The 15,103-nt window shown below is 39.7% G+C and overlaps 1 protein-coding gene across 1 annotated transcript in view; it reads right to left on the bottom strand.

Moving 5' to 3' along the window:
• The window catches only part of draxina (dorsal inhibitory axon guidance protein a), a 65,720-nt gene that overhangs the window by 864 nt on the left and 49,753 nt on the right, over positions 1-15,103 (bottom strand). The window contains exons 5-6 of the mRNA XM_039756156.1: positions 13,214-13,309; positions 10,252-10,341 (exon numbers count right to left, since the gene is read on the bottom strand). Of these exons, the coding sequence (XP_039612090.1) occupies positions 10,252-10,341; positions 13,214-13,309 (186 nt within the window). The remainder of the gene's footprint in view (positions 1-10,251; positions 10,342-13,213; positions 13,310-15,103) is intronic.

The raw sequence follows: 15,103 nt of genomic DNA, 5'->3' as shown, positions 1-15,103 counted from the left end.
CATTCTACAAAGGGTTGTTATCAGACACAGGATTTTTGCTCAGTTACTGCCATCTTGACCATGGAGAAGAAAAGCTACCAAAAAATACCAAATAATCCCAGAGCTGTCATTAAGCAAGTGAAGAGGGTGATGCCCCATACACACCCTTTACAATCTGCAATCCCATTTCATGCATGCATAAAAGTATGAACACATACCTATGCATGATGAAATATTTTACATTAGAACAATCTAAATAAGAACAGGTCATTCAGCCCAACAAAACTCACCAGTCTTATCCACTTAATTCTTCTAAAATAACATCAAGTTGAGTTTTGAAAGTCCCTAAAGTCCTACTGTCTACCACACTACTTGGTAGCTTATTCCATGCGTCTACGTTTCTTTGTGTAAAGAAAAACTTCCTAATGTTTCTGTGAAATTGACCCTTATCTTGTTTCCAAGTGTGTCTCTGTGTTCCTGTTGAACTCATTTTAAAGTAACAGTCTCAATCCATTGTACTAATTCCCTTTTTGATTTTAAGCACTTAAATCATATTTTCTCTTTGTATTCTTCTGCTTAAATTGAAAAAGCTCAGCTCTTTAAATCTTTCATTATAATTCATCCCCTGTATCCCTGGAGTCAGCCTAGTTGCTCTTCTCTGGACTTTTTCCAGTCTGTTTTGTAGGCTTCAGACCAAAACTGTACACGGTACTCCAGATGAGGCCTCACCAGTGCATTTTAAAGTTTGAGCAGAACCTCCTTGGACTTGTACTCCTCACATCGTGCTATATAATCTAACATTCTGTTTGCCTTCTTAATGGCTTCTATACACTTTCTGGAAATTGATAGTGTTGAGTCCACTATGACTCTTAAATCCTTCTCATAAGGTGTACTTTCGATTTTCAGATCTGTCATTGTGTATTCAAACCTAACATTTTTACTTCTACATTTACTTACATTCAATTTAATCTGCCACAAATCTGTCCAAGCCAGTATGCTGTCCAAGTCCCTCGGTAATGATTCCAGATTATCTGACAATCCTCCTAGTTTGATATCATCTGAAAACTTAACCATCTTGTCTTTTTATTATAAAAGGAAATCCTGCGACAAGACATTCTCGGAGATAAAATCAAGTCCTGCGAGACAAGAGATTTTGAAAAGTCCTGCCCTACTCTCAAACATTTACAACCACACACACAGTACAATCATTTCTCATTCATGTGCTTTGTCAGACACAGTTCATGTGCTCTTAGCTCCTGTAAATGTTTGCATTTTACACATTTAAATTCATTTTTGAAAAGTACTCAGTTTCATCCATTAAACTTTTGTGGACAGTATTTTTAGACATACAATCTATTTGTTTCCTTTTATGGATGACTAGCAGAATACCCGTGCCTCGCAGCAGAGAAGTAGTGTGTTAAAGAAGTAATGAAAAAGAAAAGGAAACATTTTAATAATAACGTAACATGATTGTCATTGTCACGAGTGTTGCTGGCATTTATATATATATATATATATATACTGTGCAGCCGACCCGGACACAGACAGGTGGACATGTTGTTTTTCACCACCACACGTATTTATTTACAATAATATTTACAAAAGTCATGTGCACAAACCCCAAACACACAGTCAGTCCTGGCCACAAAATGCCTCTCTTCGGGCCGCCTCCACTCTCTCTTTTGCCTCGTCCGTCTTCCACCCGACTCTAGCCCTGAATGAAGGGAGACGGCCCCTTTTATTCTCTCCCGGATGAGCTCCAGGTGGTTCCTGGCATTCCCTCGTTGGCCATGCCCCAGCGTGGCGGAAGTGCCGGCTGACCTCGCGGCAGCTCTCCGGGTATCCTTCTAATTCTTCCCCCCAGCACTTCCTGGTGTGGCGGAAGTGCTGAGGCAACAGGTCCCCAAGGCATTGGGGTGCCTCCTGGCGGTGACCACGAACCCCTGCAGGGTGGGGCTTCCATGACCTCAACTTGTGGCCCCCAAAGCAACCAGGAAGGTGGCCCCCACGTGATCCAGGGTGGGCGCAGACCCACATCCGGTCCCTCACGGTGTCCCGGCCGGGTCGTTGCCCCTGGCATCCCTGACAGTATATATATATATACACATACATATATATATACATATACATGTATATACATATATATATACACACACACACACATATATACATATACATATCTACATATATACTGTATATACACATATATATACATATATACAAATCTACATATATATATTAGGGGTGGGACTCGATTAAAAAAAATAATCTAATTAATAAATAAATAAATCTTGATTAATCGTATGTAATCACACATGAAAATTTGTCCCAAATCGCAAATTTTTTTTTCAATTTAAAAGGGTTTTAGTGGGCGACAGAATCAAATAATAGACATGGACAGGAATATTGTAAACTCAAGCTGTTTTAATTTCTGAAAAAAATAAAAATGCTTTTAAACTGCATTTCAATTCAAAACAGAAACAAAAATATCATCCCTGGCTAAAACTGGGCAGACTTAAAAATAAAGTGGTACTTTAAGTACATTTTCAGAATAGTATTGTCTTTAAATAATAATAACCAAAATTTCAACATAAAGTGCAGTTTTTCTTCTTAAAAAAATAAGTCAGAAACATAAAAGTTAATTTGACCAACTTAATCTTTAAACTCTGAGTAACATTAGCCAAAATTATTTTGTACATTAGGCTAAAACAGTGTGATCATTGAACATTTTATAATTAGATGTAATTAGAATTACTAACGGTCACGGAAGTCCAATGATCCCCAGTAAGAGCCACAAAGTCCGCTTTCTGTAATGCATCTAATTTTGCTTGCTTTTCAGTGTGCACAAAACCATGCTTTTATCAAGGCTTCCGTCGGGTAGTCTTTTGAAATGAAATTTTCCTCTGATCAGTCGTAGGAACGCGCTTTATTCCGACTCTAACATTTTTGTAGCTGTGATGTGTGCATCAGTGTAATGGATGTACCAGGAAATCATGCATTGACAAAAGTTCCCCTTTGCTTGGAATTGAAAGTGTGATTAAATGTGTTATTTTTTTTAACGCGTTATGGAGTACATGCATCGAAGCTTCTCAGCTGTTCTTTTATCAAGGCTTTCGTCGGATAGTCTTTTGAAATGAAATTTGCCTCCGATCAGTCTTAGGAATGTGCTTTGTATCCATTATTCATAAAGCTTCAATTGGTGATCTGTCTTTCTGCGTTAACCGCATATTTTTTCATACGTCTCAAACCAAGGGGATGCGAGGGTAAAATGAATCGGGAAGCGCGCGTACATACTCAGTGCACCCCCTCTCGGGAATCGAACCTCGAACGTCGGCGTTAAAGGCAAAGCCTCTACCATTGCGCCACGGCGTGTAGTTTGTCTATTTGAGAGAGTATGTAGATCGGGGTATATATATACATATATATATAAATACAGTGGGATGCAAAAGTTTGGGCAACCTTGTTAATAGTCATTTTCCTGTGTAAATTGTTGGCTGTTACGATAAAAAATGTCAGTGAAATATATCATATAGGAGACACACACAGTGATATTTGAGAAGTGAAATGAAGTTTATTGAATTTACAGAAAGTGTGCAATAATTGTTCAAACAAAATCAGGTTGCCCAAACTTTTGCATCCCACTGTATATACCCGCGCTTCGCAGCCGAGAAGTAGTGTGTTAAAGAAGTTATGAAAAAGGGAACATTTTAAAAATAACGTAACATGATTGTCACTCAATATACAGTATTTGTTTTGTGAGTGTTATGAGTGTTGCTGTCATCAAGGATTTGATTATCATTATTTCTTTCAATCAGGTTCGTATTTGTAGGATGTGTTGTGTTCAAGTTACATTCCGTGTTTGTCAATCGTTATAAAGATAACCGGTTTCATTCATCGATTCGTTTCTTACTGCATCAATAAACAGCTCGTCTTCCTCTTTATCTGAGACCCGACACACTGCATGCACAGGTTTTTTTTTACACTGTCTTCCTTTAGCGGGACATTGACTTTTTCCACCTTGTGCTTTGTTTCCGCAGTAGCTGGATTTATGAATATGCTTGTATGTATGAGACGCTTCATATTTTTTTGCTGCCTTCTCAATTGTGTAATTCGGTTTTTGTTCAGCACTCTTTGGAACTATTGCTTTTTGTCTGTGCACTGCGTCAGTTCATGTGAGCTGCTCAGTGTACATGCATCGAAGGTTCCCAGCTGTGCTGGTGCTATCTTGTGTGATGTCCACGGCTGTATTTAATGTTAGCTAAGACCCGGCACTTAAAAGTTTCTCTCGCAGTTTCGCTGAGTTTGTGCCAAACACCACCCTGACCATCTCATCTTCCTCTGCATAAGCACAGTCCTTCACCCGTGAATATTTAGCGGCAGTGTTTCTATTGGATTGCCACTGATGGACGGCCTTATATGGACAGGCACTAAATTACGTAGGAGGCGTAACTCCGCCTCCCACGGGCATCGAGCAGAAGTCTATTATAGTATATGGACGAAAAAATAGGTTCCAGTTATGACCATTACGCGTAGAATTTTGAAATGAAACCTGCCCAACTTTTGTAAGTAAGCTGTAAGGAATGAGCCTGCCAAATTTCAGCCTTCTACCTACACGGGAAGTTGGAGAATTAGTGATGAGTCAGTGAGTGAGTGAGTGAATCAGTGAGGGCTTTGCCTTTTATTAGTATAGATAATTTTATACGTTCAAGATGACACGTCAAAGATTAAGCGAAGAAGAAAGGGAAGTGTATTGAAAAGAGGCCCAAGAGCGTTGGAGAGAAAAGTAATAATCTAAGTGCAAATTCAGAAAATAAGAAAAGTAATAATCAGGCCAGAACAAGTGGAATTGAAAATCTAGCAGGTCCAAGCAGGGTCGGAAATAAAAGACAAAGAGTAGAAGACAAAGTAGTACGTTGTAAAGAGGCAGAGCCGGGTAGAGATTATGAAAGTACTAAAATTCAAAAGTCTCAACAAAAATGATAGTAACGCATGAGCACTAACATATGGAAATTATTAATCGGTGAAATAACAGAACAGCGGAAAGAGATTGAACATATGGACATAGGTGATATGATAGAAGTATGTAGATATTGTTCAGCTTTTAAGTTTAAGTCGGAGACTTGTAGATCGTTTAATTCGTGCTGCCATCAGGGAAAAGTAGTGTTTCTTCCCAATGAAGAGGCTTATCCGTGAGAATTAAAATATTTGTTGTTTGGTGAAAGTGAAATCCACAAACACTACAGGCAAAATATCTGAATCTACAATAATCTGTTTGCATTTGCATCATTCAATGCTCAGAACATAGACTTACACGATTCAGGACCATATGCAATGAGAATCTGTGGTCCCACAACAATTAAAGCTACTACAATTTTAATTTCGAAGAAAACACAATTCGGTCAGGTTTATATCTCTGATCACAGAGAAGTGATACAGCATAGAATCGAAAGAGTAATCGATCGGACGTATTAGAAATTCTACAGCCAATAATGGATACAAATCCATATGTCCAAAAGTATCACACTTTACACGAAATTTATCTGCTGTCACACATGTGCGCAATTCTGAATCAGACTGGGATGCGGCAGACTGCACTGATTTTTTTTCTTGCTTTACTGTAGACCATTAATTGGGAAATTCCGCCTGGCCCTTTTGATGTCATTTCCGCGTCCGAACCTATGGATGAAGACCCTTCTGATCCCAGCTGCTTTGACGTTACTTCCTATACTGACCTTTAAAAGCCACCACCTTTCCCCTATCTCTTCAGTTCTGTTTTGGACTCCGGTTTGTGCACATCAGTGCTATCACTTGTTTGCAATTTTGCAGCCAGGAAAACAATATACAGGAGGCTGCCCCAAACCTTGCTATCGCTATTGTTTGAGTTTGTGACACTGCAAAACACAGACAAAGAAGTTTTCTTGGATTTTGGATTTGTTGTTTGGTGAAAGTGAAATCCACATACACGAGCAGCAGAGACGTAAAGCGCAGGAAGGGGGGTTGGGGAGTGAAGCAAGCAGGGGGAGAAGCCCCCTAGCTATTTATATTCCTATCCAAATCATTTATATAAACTGCTCAAAAAAATTAAAGAAACACTTTGAAAACACATCAGATCTCAATGGGAAAAAAATCATGTTGGATATCTATACTGATATGGACTGGGCAATGTGTTTGGAACAAAAGGATGCCACATTGTTTGATGGAAATGAAAATCATCAACCTACAGAGGGCTGAATTCAAAGACACCCCAAAAATCAAATTGAAAAAATGATGGGTTAGTCTAGTCCATTTTGCCAAAATGTCATTGTGCAACTCAAAATCATACTCAGTAGTTTGTATGGCACCCACGTGCTTGTAGGCATGCTTGACAACTTCGGGACAATGGCTGGTGTCCTGGGGTATCTCCTCCCAGATCTGGACTAGGGCATCACTGAGCTCCTGGACAGTCAGAGGTGCAACCTGGTGGCATCAGATGTACCGAAACATAATGTCCCAGAGGTGTTCTATTGGATTTAGGTTAGGCAAGTGTGGGGGCCAGTCAATGGTATCAATTCCTTCATCCTCCAGGAACTGCCTGCATACTCTCGCCACATAAGGCCGGGCATTGTCGTGCACCAGGAGGAACCCAGGACTCACTGCACCAGCATAGGATGTGACAATGGGTCGAAGGATTTCATCCCGATACCTAATGGCGGTCAAGGTGCCGTTGTCTAGCCTGTAGAGGTCTGTGCATCCCTCCATGGATATGCCTCCCCAGACCAACACTGACCCACCACCAAACCGTTCATGCTGAACGATGTTACAGGCAGCATAACATTCTCCATGGCTTCTCCAGACCCTTTCAGGCTGAACCCGCTCTCATCTGTGAAAAGCACAGAGCACCAGTGGTGGATTGCCAATTCTGGTATTCTATGGAAAATGCCAATCGATCTCCACGGTGCCGGGCAGTGAGCACAGAGCTCACTAGAGTATGTCGGGCCATCAGGCCACCCTCATGAAGTCTATTTCTGATTGTTTGGTCAGGGACATTCACACCAGTGGCCTGTTGGAGGTCATTTTGTAGGCCTCTGGTAGTGCTCATCTGGTTCCTCCTTGCCTAAAGGAGCAGATACCGGTCCTGCTGATGGGTTAAGGACCTTCTACAGCCTTGCTCAGCTCTCCTAGAGTAACTGCTTGTCTCCTAGAATCCCCTCCATGTCGTTGAGACTGTGCTGGGAAACACAGCAAACCTTCTGACAATGGCATGTATTGATGTGTCATCTTGGAGAAGTTGGACTATCTGTGCAACCTCTGCAGGGTCCAGGTATCGCCTCATGCTACCAGTAGTGACACTGACTGTAGCCAAATGCAAAACTAGTGAAAAAACAGTCAGAAAAGATGAGGAGTGAAAAATGTCAGTGGCCTTCACTTGGTAAAACATTCCTGTTTTGGGGGTTGTCTCATTGTTGCCCCTCTAGTGTACCTGTTGTTAATTTCATTAACACCAAAGCAGCTGAAACTAATTAACAACTCCCTCTGCTACTTAACTGACCAGGTCATTGTCCCAGAAGTTTCATTGACTTGATGCTATAGTCTGTTTAAAAAGTGTTCCTTTCATTTTTTTGAGCAGTATATATAAAAATAGCAACATCCATAGCAGTGACCCCTGTGGGACACCACTCTTAATGTCAGCCAATTCTGGTAAGGTTCCTCACACCATAATCCTCTGCTTCCTATGTCTGGGCCAATTTTGAATCCATCTGCAAACAATACCCAAAACTCTTCTTTTAGTTTGATGCCCAACGTCTCATATGGCACCTTATCAAATGCTTTCTGAAAGTCAAGATAAATAATATTATATGTTCCACTTTGATCATATCCTTTCTTGCTTCCTCGCAGAATTCCAACATGTTGGTAAAACATGACCTCCCTCTTCTAGAACCTGTGCTGACTGTTCAGTGAAACTCCTGTTCAATCTTTCAATCTGTAAAACTCTTTCCCTTAATAATTTCTTCCATTAATTTTTCTGTGATGCACATTATGCTTACTGGCTTATAATTGCTTGGATCTGTCTAGTCACTCTTTTTATATAACAGGGTAATATTTGTCATTCTGCAGTTCTTTGGAATTTCCCCAGAGTGCAGTGACTTCCTAAAGATATGCATCAAATATGCATATTTAAATTTATTCAAAGATAAATGTTATTCTGGTCCAGGTGATTTGTTTGATTTCAGCCTGTTTAAGCAGTACTTCTCCATCTACAATTCCCAAATCACTCAATACATCTTTAGTAGTCCCTTTACCTCCAGGAGGTTATCTGCTTTCTCACATATGAAGACCTCAGAAAAATGTGAGATTAGAGCATCTGCTATTTCATTGTCTGCATTTTTTAATTCTCATTGACTTTTTTCCTGATGCCCTTCACCTCCCCCTTGGACTGTTCTTTCACTACTAAAATACTAAAAGTATCTCTTTTGGTCATCTTTTGCCTTATCTGCTATTTCTCTCTAACTACCCTTTTAGCCTCCCTAACACCATTTATATGGTCGCCCTCATGTTCTCATACGCCCTATAATTCACATTGGAGTTTATAGTCTTGTATGCCTTATACAGCTGTTTTTTCCTTTGCAGCTTCTTTTTTAACCTCTTATTAATCCACTGTGGAGTTTAAATAAATAATACACATAAATCTTATTTTTGCCAAATCCATGAACCCCTCCGCCTCTACCTCTTAAGCCAGTCTCACATGTCATTTTACTAACAGGGAAACCCTGCCGCCATGGAGCATCGAACGCCTCAAACCACCACCCAATTCCTCCTTGCTGTTATGCAGCTCCCTTTTTGTCATTTCTGATATATTAACTATTGATTTCTCACCAAAGAAATCTTTAATAGTCATCAAAGAACTGCTTACCTTTTTGCATTTATGAAAGAGTTTACTATAAGAATTTTAGAATGGTGTGAAATCAATACAATCATTTTAAAATAATGTTAAAGATATAGTGAGGGACTGCCCTCTTTTTTTATTTCATTATTTATACCTCCAAAAAAACTTGGCTGAAATTAGTTCACTAGGGTATTGCACCTAAAAAGGCAGATTTATTCATCTGTAAAAGAATTTCTGCCATCCTGAGTATCACTTATACGTAACGGCATTCAGAAATGTTACAATAAATGCAGAACTTATGCAACATTTAGGCAAGTGGTATAGTTTGTCTTCCTCCAGCTGTGAGCTGCTGCTCTACTACATGATACCCTTGTTCTGCTTTTGTTTACAGAAAGTCAACTTTTTATTACGTAAATGAGTAGGAAGCTTGATGCAAGGCCTGTCCAAGCTAAAGAAACCTGTCTTTCTTGGCAGTTTGGACTGAACCTTGCATCAGTTGCATAGCACACCGAAATCTTCCTTAGACTGATCTAAATATACAAACCCCATTGCATTATTCTGAAATGTATTTATGATAACAAAATGTTTTACTTGAAAGGGTGGCTTGATGATCCAGGTTTGGTTCCCAGTTTGTTCACTGTCAATGTGGAGCTTTCATGCTTTCTACAGTTTCTGTATTGGTTTTACCTAATTATTCTGAATTTCTTCCATATTCTAAGGAAATACAAGTAAAGCTAATTGGATTCTAAATTGTCCCAGTTCGAGTGTGTGCTTGAGTTTACTCTGTAAAGAACTGATATATTCCCTAGGCTTTTGTTCTTGTCTTGCATTGGCTGTGACCTTCCATGATCCTGTAGTGAAAAAGGTTTGGAAAATAGATTGAAATTAAAAATGTTGCTTTATTTAGTTTCCTGACTTGTAGGGTAGAATTTTGAGCTTAAGGAAACATTCCACCATTACATTTTTTTTCTCTCACAATTTATTGTGGCTTTTCAGAAATTGTCTTTTCTATTGATAATATTCTGCTTTTTCTAAAATCTAAATTCGGAATGCAAATGCATATGTATACAATGTACATCATCAGTTTTTGAAGTCTTAATGAAATAAAAAAATGTAATATTAATTCTCTCAGATATTTCAGGGAATCTAGACAAATGTTTTGAGGAAAGGTAGCTGATGCACATTAATTATGGTAAAGCTACTTATTGCATTCTGATTTGCACATGTAAGTTAAAATGTTACTGTTCTCTTTACATGGGATATTTTTGACACTATAGACATGTACAATTCATATGTTTCAATACAGTAGTAAAAATAAAAATGTTAGAATTAATAAGAAATTAGCATAAGTTTATCAGTTCTTATTTTAGTACATGTTCTAATTGTAATATGAATCCATAAGTACATACCTTCTTCACACATGCAGTCATCATAGCATTTATTGTTGAGCCCACGATTGTGAGGGTTGCACACGTGTTGCCTCAAATCACAGCAAGATCCTGAAAAAACAAAAGAATTCTGTGTACATAATGAATCCAGTGGCACATCATGCGCAGGCTTTCTTCTTACAGCCTAACTTTGTTATTCCTTTGGTGAAGATACTTTACTACATTTTGATACTCAAGAGAACAGACTGTGTTGCTGCATAACCAGATTGCTTATCAGTCCTGAGCATACTGTCTGCTACAACATACAGCTTATTAGAAGGGCTATGTGAGGTGCTATAATAAAAAGTCTTCTTGCATACCTTCTTTGGCTTTAATGATACTTGACCAAAGGAGTCTCTACAGTCTTTGGAAAAGATGTTTAAAGCAAGTTGGACAAATGACACTGCCAATGATACATCGCAACACTGGACCTTTACAACACTATGATGATACAGTCTTGGCTAAAAGTTTTGAGAATGAAACAAGTATTGGTTTTCACGAAGTTTCCTGCTTCAGTGTTTTTAGATCTTTTTTTCAGATGTTTCTATGGTATACTGAAGTATAATTACAAGCATTTCATAAATTTCAAAAGCTTTTACTGACAATTAGATTAAGTTTATGCAAAGAGTCAATATTTGCAGTGTTGGCCTCTGCAATTCGCCCTGGCATGCTGTCAATCAATTTCTGGGCTAAATCCTGACTAATGGCAGTCCATTCTTACATAATCAATACTTGGAGTTTGTTAGAATTTGTGGGTTTGTGTTTGTTCACCTGCCTCTTGAGGATTGACCAGAAGTTTTCAATGGGATTAAGGCTAAAAAAAAGGCGTATGATGAGTTGTATGAGAGTCTGGACACTAAGGAGGGAGAAAAGGACCTGTACCGATTGGCTAGATAGGGGGACTGAGCTGGGAAAGATGTGCAGCAGGTTAGGGTGATAAAGGATAAAGATGGAAACGTACTCACAAGCGAGGAGAGTGTATTGAGCAGATGAAAAGAGTACTTTCAGAGGCTGATGAATGAAGAGAACAAGAGAGAGAAGAGGTTGAATGATGTGGAGATAGTGAATCAAGAAGTGCAACGAATTAGCAAGGAGGAAGTAAGGACAGCTATGAAGAGGATGAAGAATGAAAAAGCCGTTGGTCCAGATGACATACCCTTGGAAGCATGGAGGTGTTTAGGAGAGATTGCAGTGGAGTTTTTAACCAGATTGTTTAATGGAATCTGGGAAAGTGAGAGGATGCCTGAGGAGTGGAGAAGAAGTGTACTGGTGCCGATATTTAAGAATAAGGGGGATGTGCAGGACTGCAGTAACTACAGGGGGATAAAATTGATGAGCCACAGCATGAAGTTATGGGAAAGAGTTGTGGAAGCTAGGTTAAGAAGTGAAGTGATGATTAGTGAGCAGCAGTATGGTTTCATGCCAAGAAAGAGCACCACAGATGCAATGTTTGCTCTGAGGATGTTGATGGAGAAGTATAGAGAAGTCCAGAAGGAGTAGCATTGCGTCTTTGTGGACCTGGAGAAAGCATATGACAGGGTGCCTCGAGAGGAGTTGTGGTATTGAATGAAGAAGTCGGAAGTGGCAGAGAAGTACATAAGAGTTGTACAGGATATGTACGAGGGAAGTGTGACAGTGGTGAGGTCTGCAGTAGGAGTGACGGATGCATTCAACGTGGAGATTACATCAGGGATCAGCTCTGCTTATTTGCAATGGTGATGGACATGTTGATAGACGAGATTAGACAGGAGTCACCGTTGACTATGATGTTTGGTGATGACATTGTGATCTTTAGTAATAGTAGGGAGCAGGTTGAGGAGACCCTGGAGAGGTGGAGATATGCTATAGAGAGGAGAGGAATGAAGGTCAGTAGGAACAAGACAGAGTACATGTGTGTAAATGAGAGGGAGGTAAGTGGAATGACGAGGATGCAGGGAGTAGAGTTGGCGAAGGTGGATGAGTTTAAATACTTGGGATTAACAGTACAGAGTAATGGGGATCGTGGAAGAGAGGTGAAAAAGAGATTGCAGGCAGGATGGAATGGGTGGAGAAGAGTGTCAGGAGTAATTTGTGACAGATGGATATCAGCAAGAGTGAAAGGGAAGGTCTACAGGACTGTAGTAAGACCAGCTATGTTACATTAGAGGGTCAGCTCAAGTTGGACAGTTCGGAGACAAAATCAGAGAGGAGAGATTGCGTTAGCCTGGACATGTGCAGAGGAGGGATGCTGGGTATATTGGGAGAAGGATGCTAAGGATAGAGCTGCCAGGGAAGAGAAAAAGAGGAAGGCCTAAGAGAAGGTTTATGGATGTGGTGAGAGAGGACATGCAGGTGATGGGTGTGACAGAGCAAGATGCAGAGGACAGAAAGATATGGAAGAAGATGATCCGATGTGACAACTGCTAATGGGAGCAGCTGAAAGAAGAAGAAGAAGACTGTGAGCGCCTCTTTTTTTCCTAGTTTAGTAGCAGGTTCTAAGTAAAGGAATGTTTAAATTTGACACAAACACATATTCTATCATATTTGAGAAGTTATTTGTCACGTTTTATTGAAAAATTGACTGTCCTGCCTTTATTTTATGAATAATAAGGCTTTATTTTGAGGTACTCCACCCCGACCCTGCTCAGTTGGAGATTGCTGAAAAATGCCCTCAGGGGGTAGGGGTTCTGCATTGGTTGTTCTTTCACCACAATATAATTTTCAATAAGCAATTGTCAGTTTGGTGCATTAGTGAAATTAAGTCTGCCATTGGTGACATGGTATGTAGTCCTTTCCATGCAGTCCCTTCTGAGGAAACACAATCATAAGAGTGCATGTCTCATCTGATGTAGAGTACCTACTTTGCAGTTTGTTCTGTGGGTTTTATTAATTATGTTAAGAGGGCATCCTATTGAATAAATGTAAGCTGTCTTGCCTAAACAGTTAGGAAAGGAGTAAAATTTACCTGGAAGGCAGTCAAGGTGATGATCACATGGCTCCGCTTCAGCCTCTATTCCTATAGTGACATTCCCACTACTGAGATTCTTACTTCGGCGCTTGTCTGTCAATAAAGTAAAAAAAAATGATCCTAAGAACAAGTCAAGAAACTGGTCTCCCTGTCTCACGTACATGCTTTTACAGTGTACATCCTGGCTTTAAAGAAGCTTTTCTAACACTGGATGCTTGTAATTGGTCCTGGGGTATAGCCATCACAAAGGCAAAACAGAATAATCAATTGTCTGGAGGAGCCTTGAGGATTGACTACCATGACAAAAAATCATCATCTCTACCACTCAGGTTGATAGTTCCTTGTTTTGAAAGGGAAAGTTGTCCATTGCAACTGGAATTTCTTATGTATTATCTAATAGGATTTTCTTGATCCTTCGTCTAGATGAGTGTGTTAAGATTACAAATATATTATTTAACATGATGCTTTTGCAATCCCTGCTTGTTAAACTACATTCAGTAAAATAACATTTTCCCTTTTTTAAAACATCCTGTAAATGTGCCACAGTACAGATTTCTAATGGTCCTCATTGTCTGTACTCCATAGTTTATGTGAGAAACAAATGTTCCGTGATATAATTTTTACATCAAATATACTTTGGCATATATTTATTGTTATATCTATCATCAGTTATATAATTATATACAGTATTTTAGTCATTTTCTTCAGTTCCTACTGCTACATTTACTGTATTAGTGTTTCTTTAGATGAAGAACTTAACTACATGATGTATACATGAAGCAGGTAGCATGACCTTGTACAGTACTGTGCAGTTCATAGATGTGTGTACTGTCATCTCACCATGCCTGTCTCCTTGTGGAAACCAGTAGTTCCCTCACCCAGTTAATTCTTTGTGACCTTCCAAATATAACTATTACAGGAAAAAGAAGGTAAAGTGATAAAGCATAGCAGTGAGTGCTTCTCCCTGTTCATTGACCCTTGTCTGATAGTTCGTACTGTCTGAGAAGCCTGACTTGCCTTTTCTTGTGTTTTCTGCTGAAATTAGTATTAGGTGTATTTGGTCAGGACATTTTCTGCTTCTTGTCTGTACTGTTCACAACAGCTGCGGTGTGTATGCATTTTATTGCTACATGGCCTGCCACAGTACTTATCTGACGGTTAAGAAATTTGAGAGCTTGTATATTGATAGTGTGCATGATGATGAGAGACTAGGAATTTAGTATGCAGAAACTCTTAAGGTGGTTTCTGTCATGCAAGTAGTTTTGCAGAGTGGATCCCATATCTCACTGTTATCAGGGCTATATAATCAGAATGACAACTGGAAAGAAACAGGATACAGTCTTAACATGGAGGCTGATTTTTCATTTTAATTTTATTATAGTGCCTAAAGCACCAGACATTGAACAGCAGAGGTGACGCCTCATTGTGTGATCCTGAGCAAATAGCTAAGGACACCGTATACTCCAACTATAAACAATATACTGTATTTGTAAACTATGATATTTTGTATATTCTTTCATGAAAAAAAGTTTGGGATTGTGTTCAGTTTAGCAATGCACTACATTAAACAAAAGGCTTTGAATTATTACAGAAATAGTCATGTGGGCAGCACAGTGGCGCAGTGGGTAGCGCTGCTACCTTGCAGTTAGGAAACCTGGGTTTGCTTCCCGGGTCCTCCCTGCGTGGAGTCTGCATGTTCTCCCCGTGTCTGCGTGGGTTCCCTCCCACAGTCCAAAGACATGCAGGTTAGGTGCATTGGCAACCCTAAATTGTCCCTAGTGTGTGCTTGGTGTGTGTGTGTCTCCCCTGCGGTGGGCTGGCGCCCTGCCCGGGATTTGTTCCTGCCTTGCACCCTGTGTTGGCTGAGATTGGCTCCAGCAGACCCCT

This window comes from Polypterus senegalus, chromosome 6 (genome assembly GCF_016835505.1).
Source record: "Polypterus senegalus isolate Bchr_013 chromosome 6, ASM1683550v1, whole genome shotgun sequence".
Classification (NCBI taxonomy): domain Eukaryota; kingdom Metazoa; phylum Chordata; class Cladistia; order Polypteriformes; family Polypteridae; genus Polypterus; species Polypterus senegalus.
The sequence above is the reverse complement of the archived record's forward strand: the minus strand, read 5'-3'. Positions and strand labels throughout refer to the sequence as shown.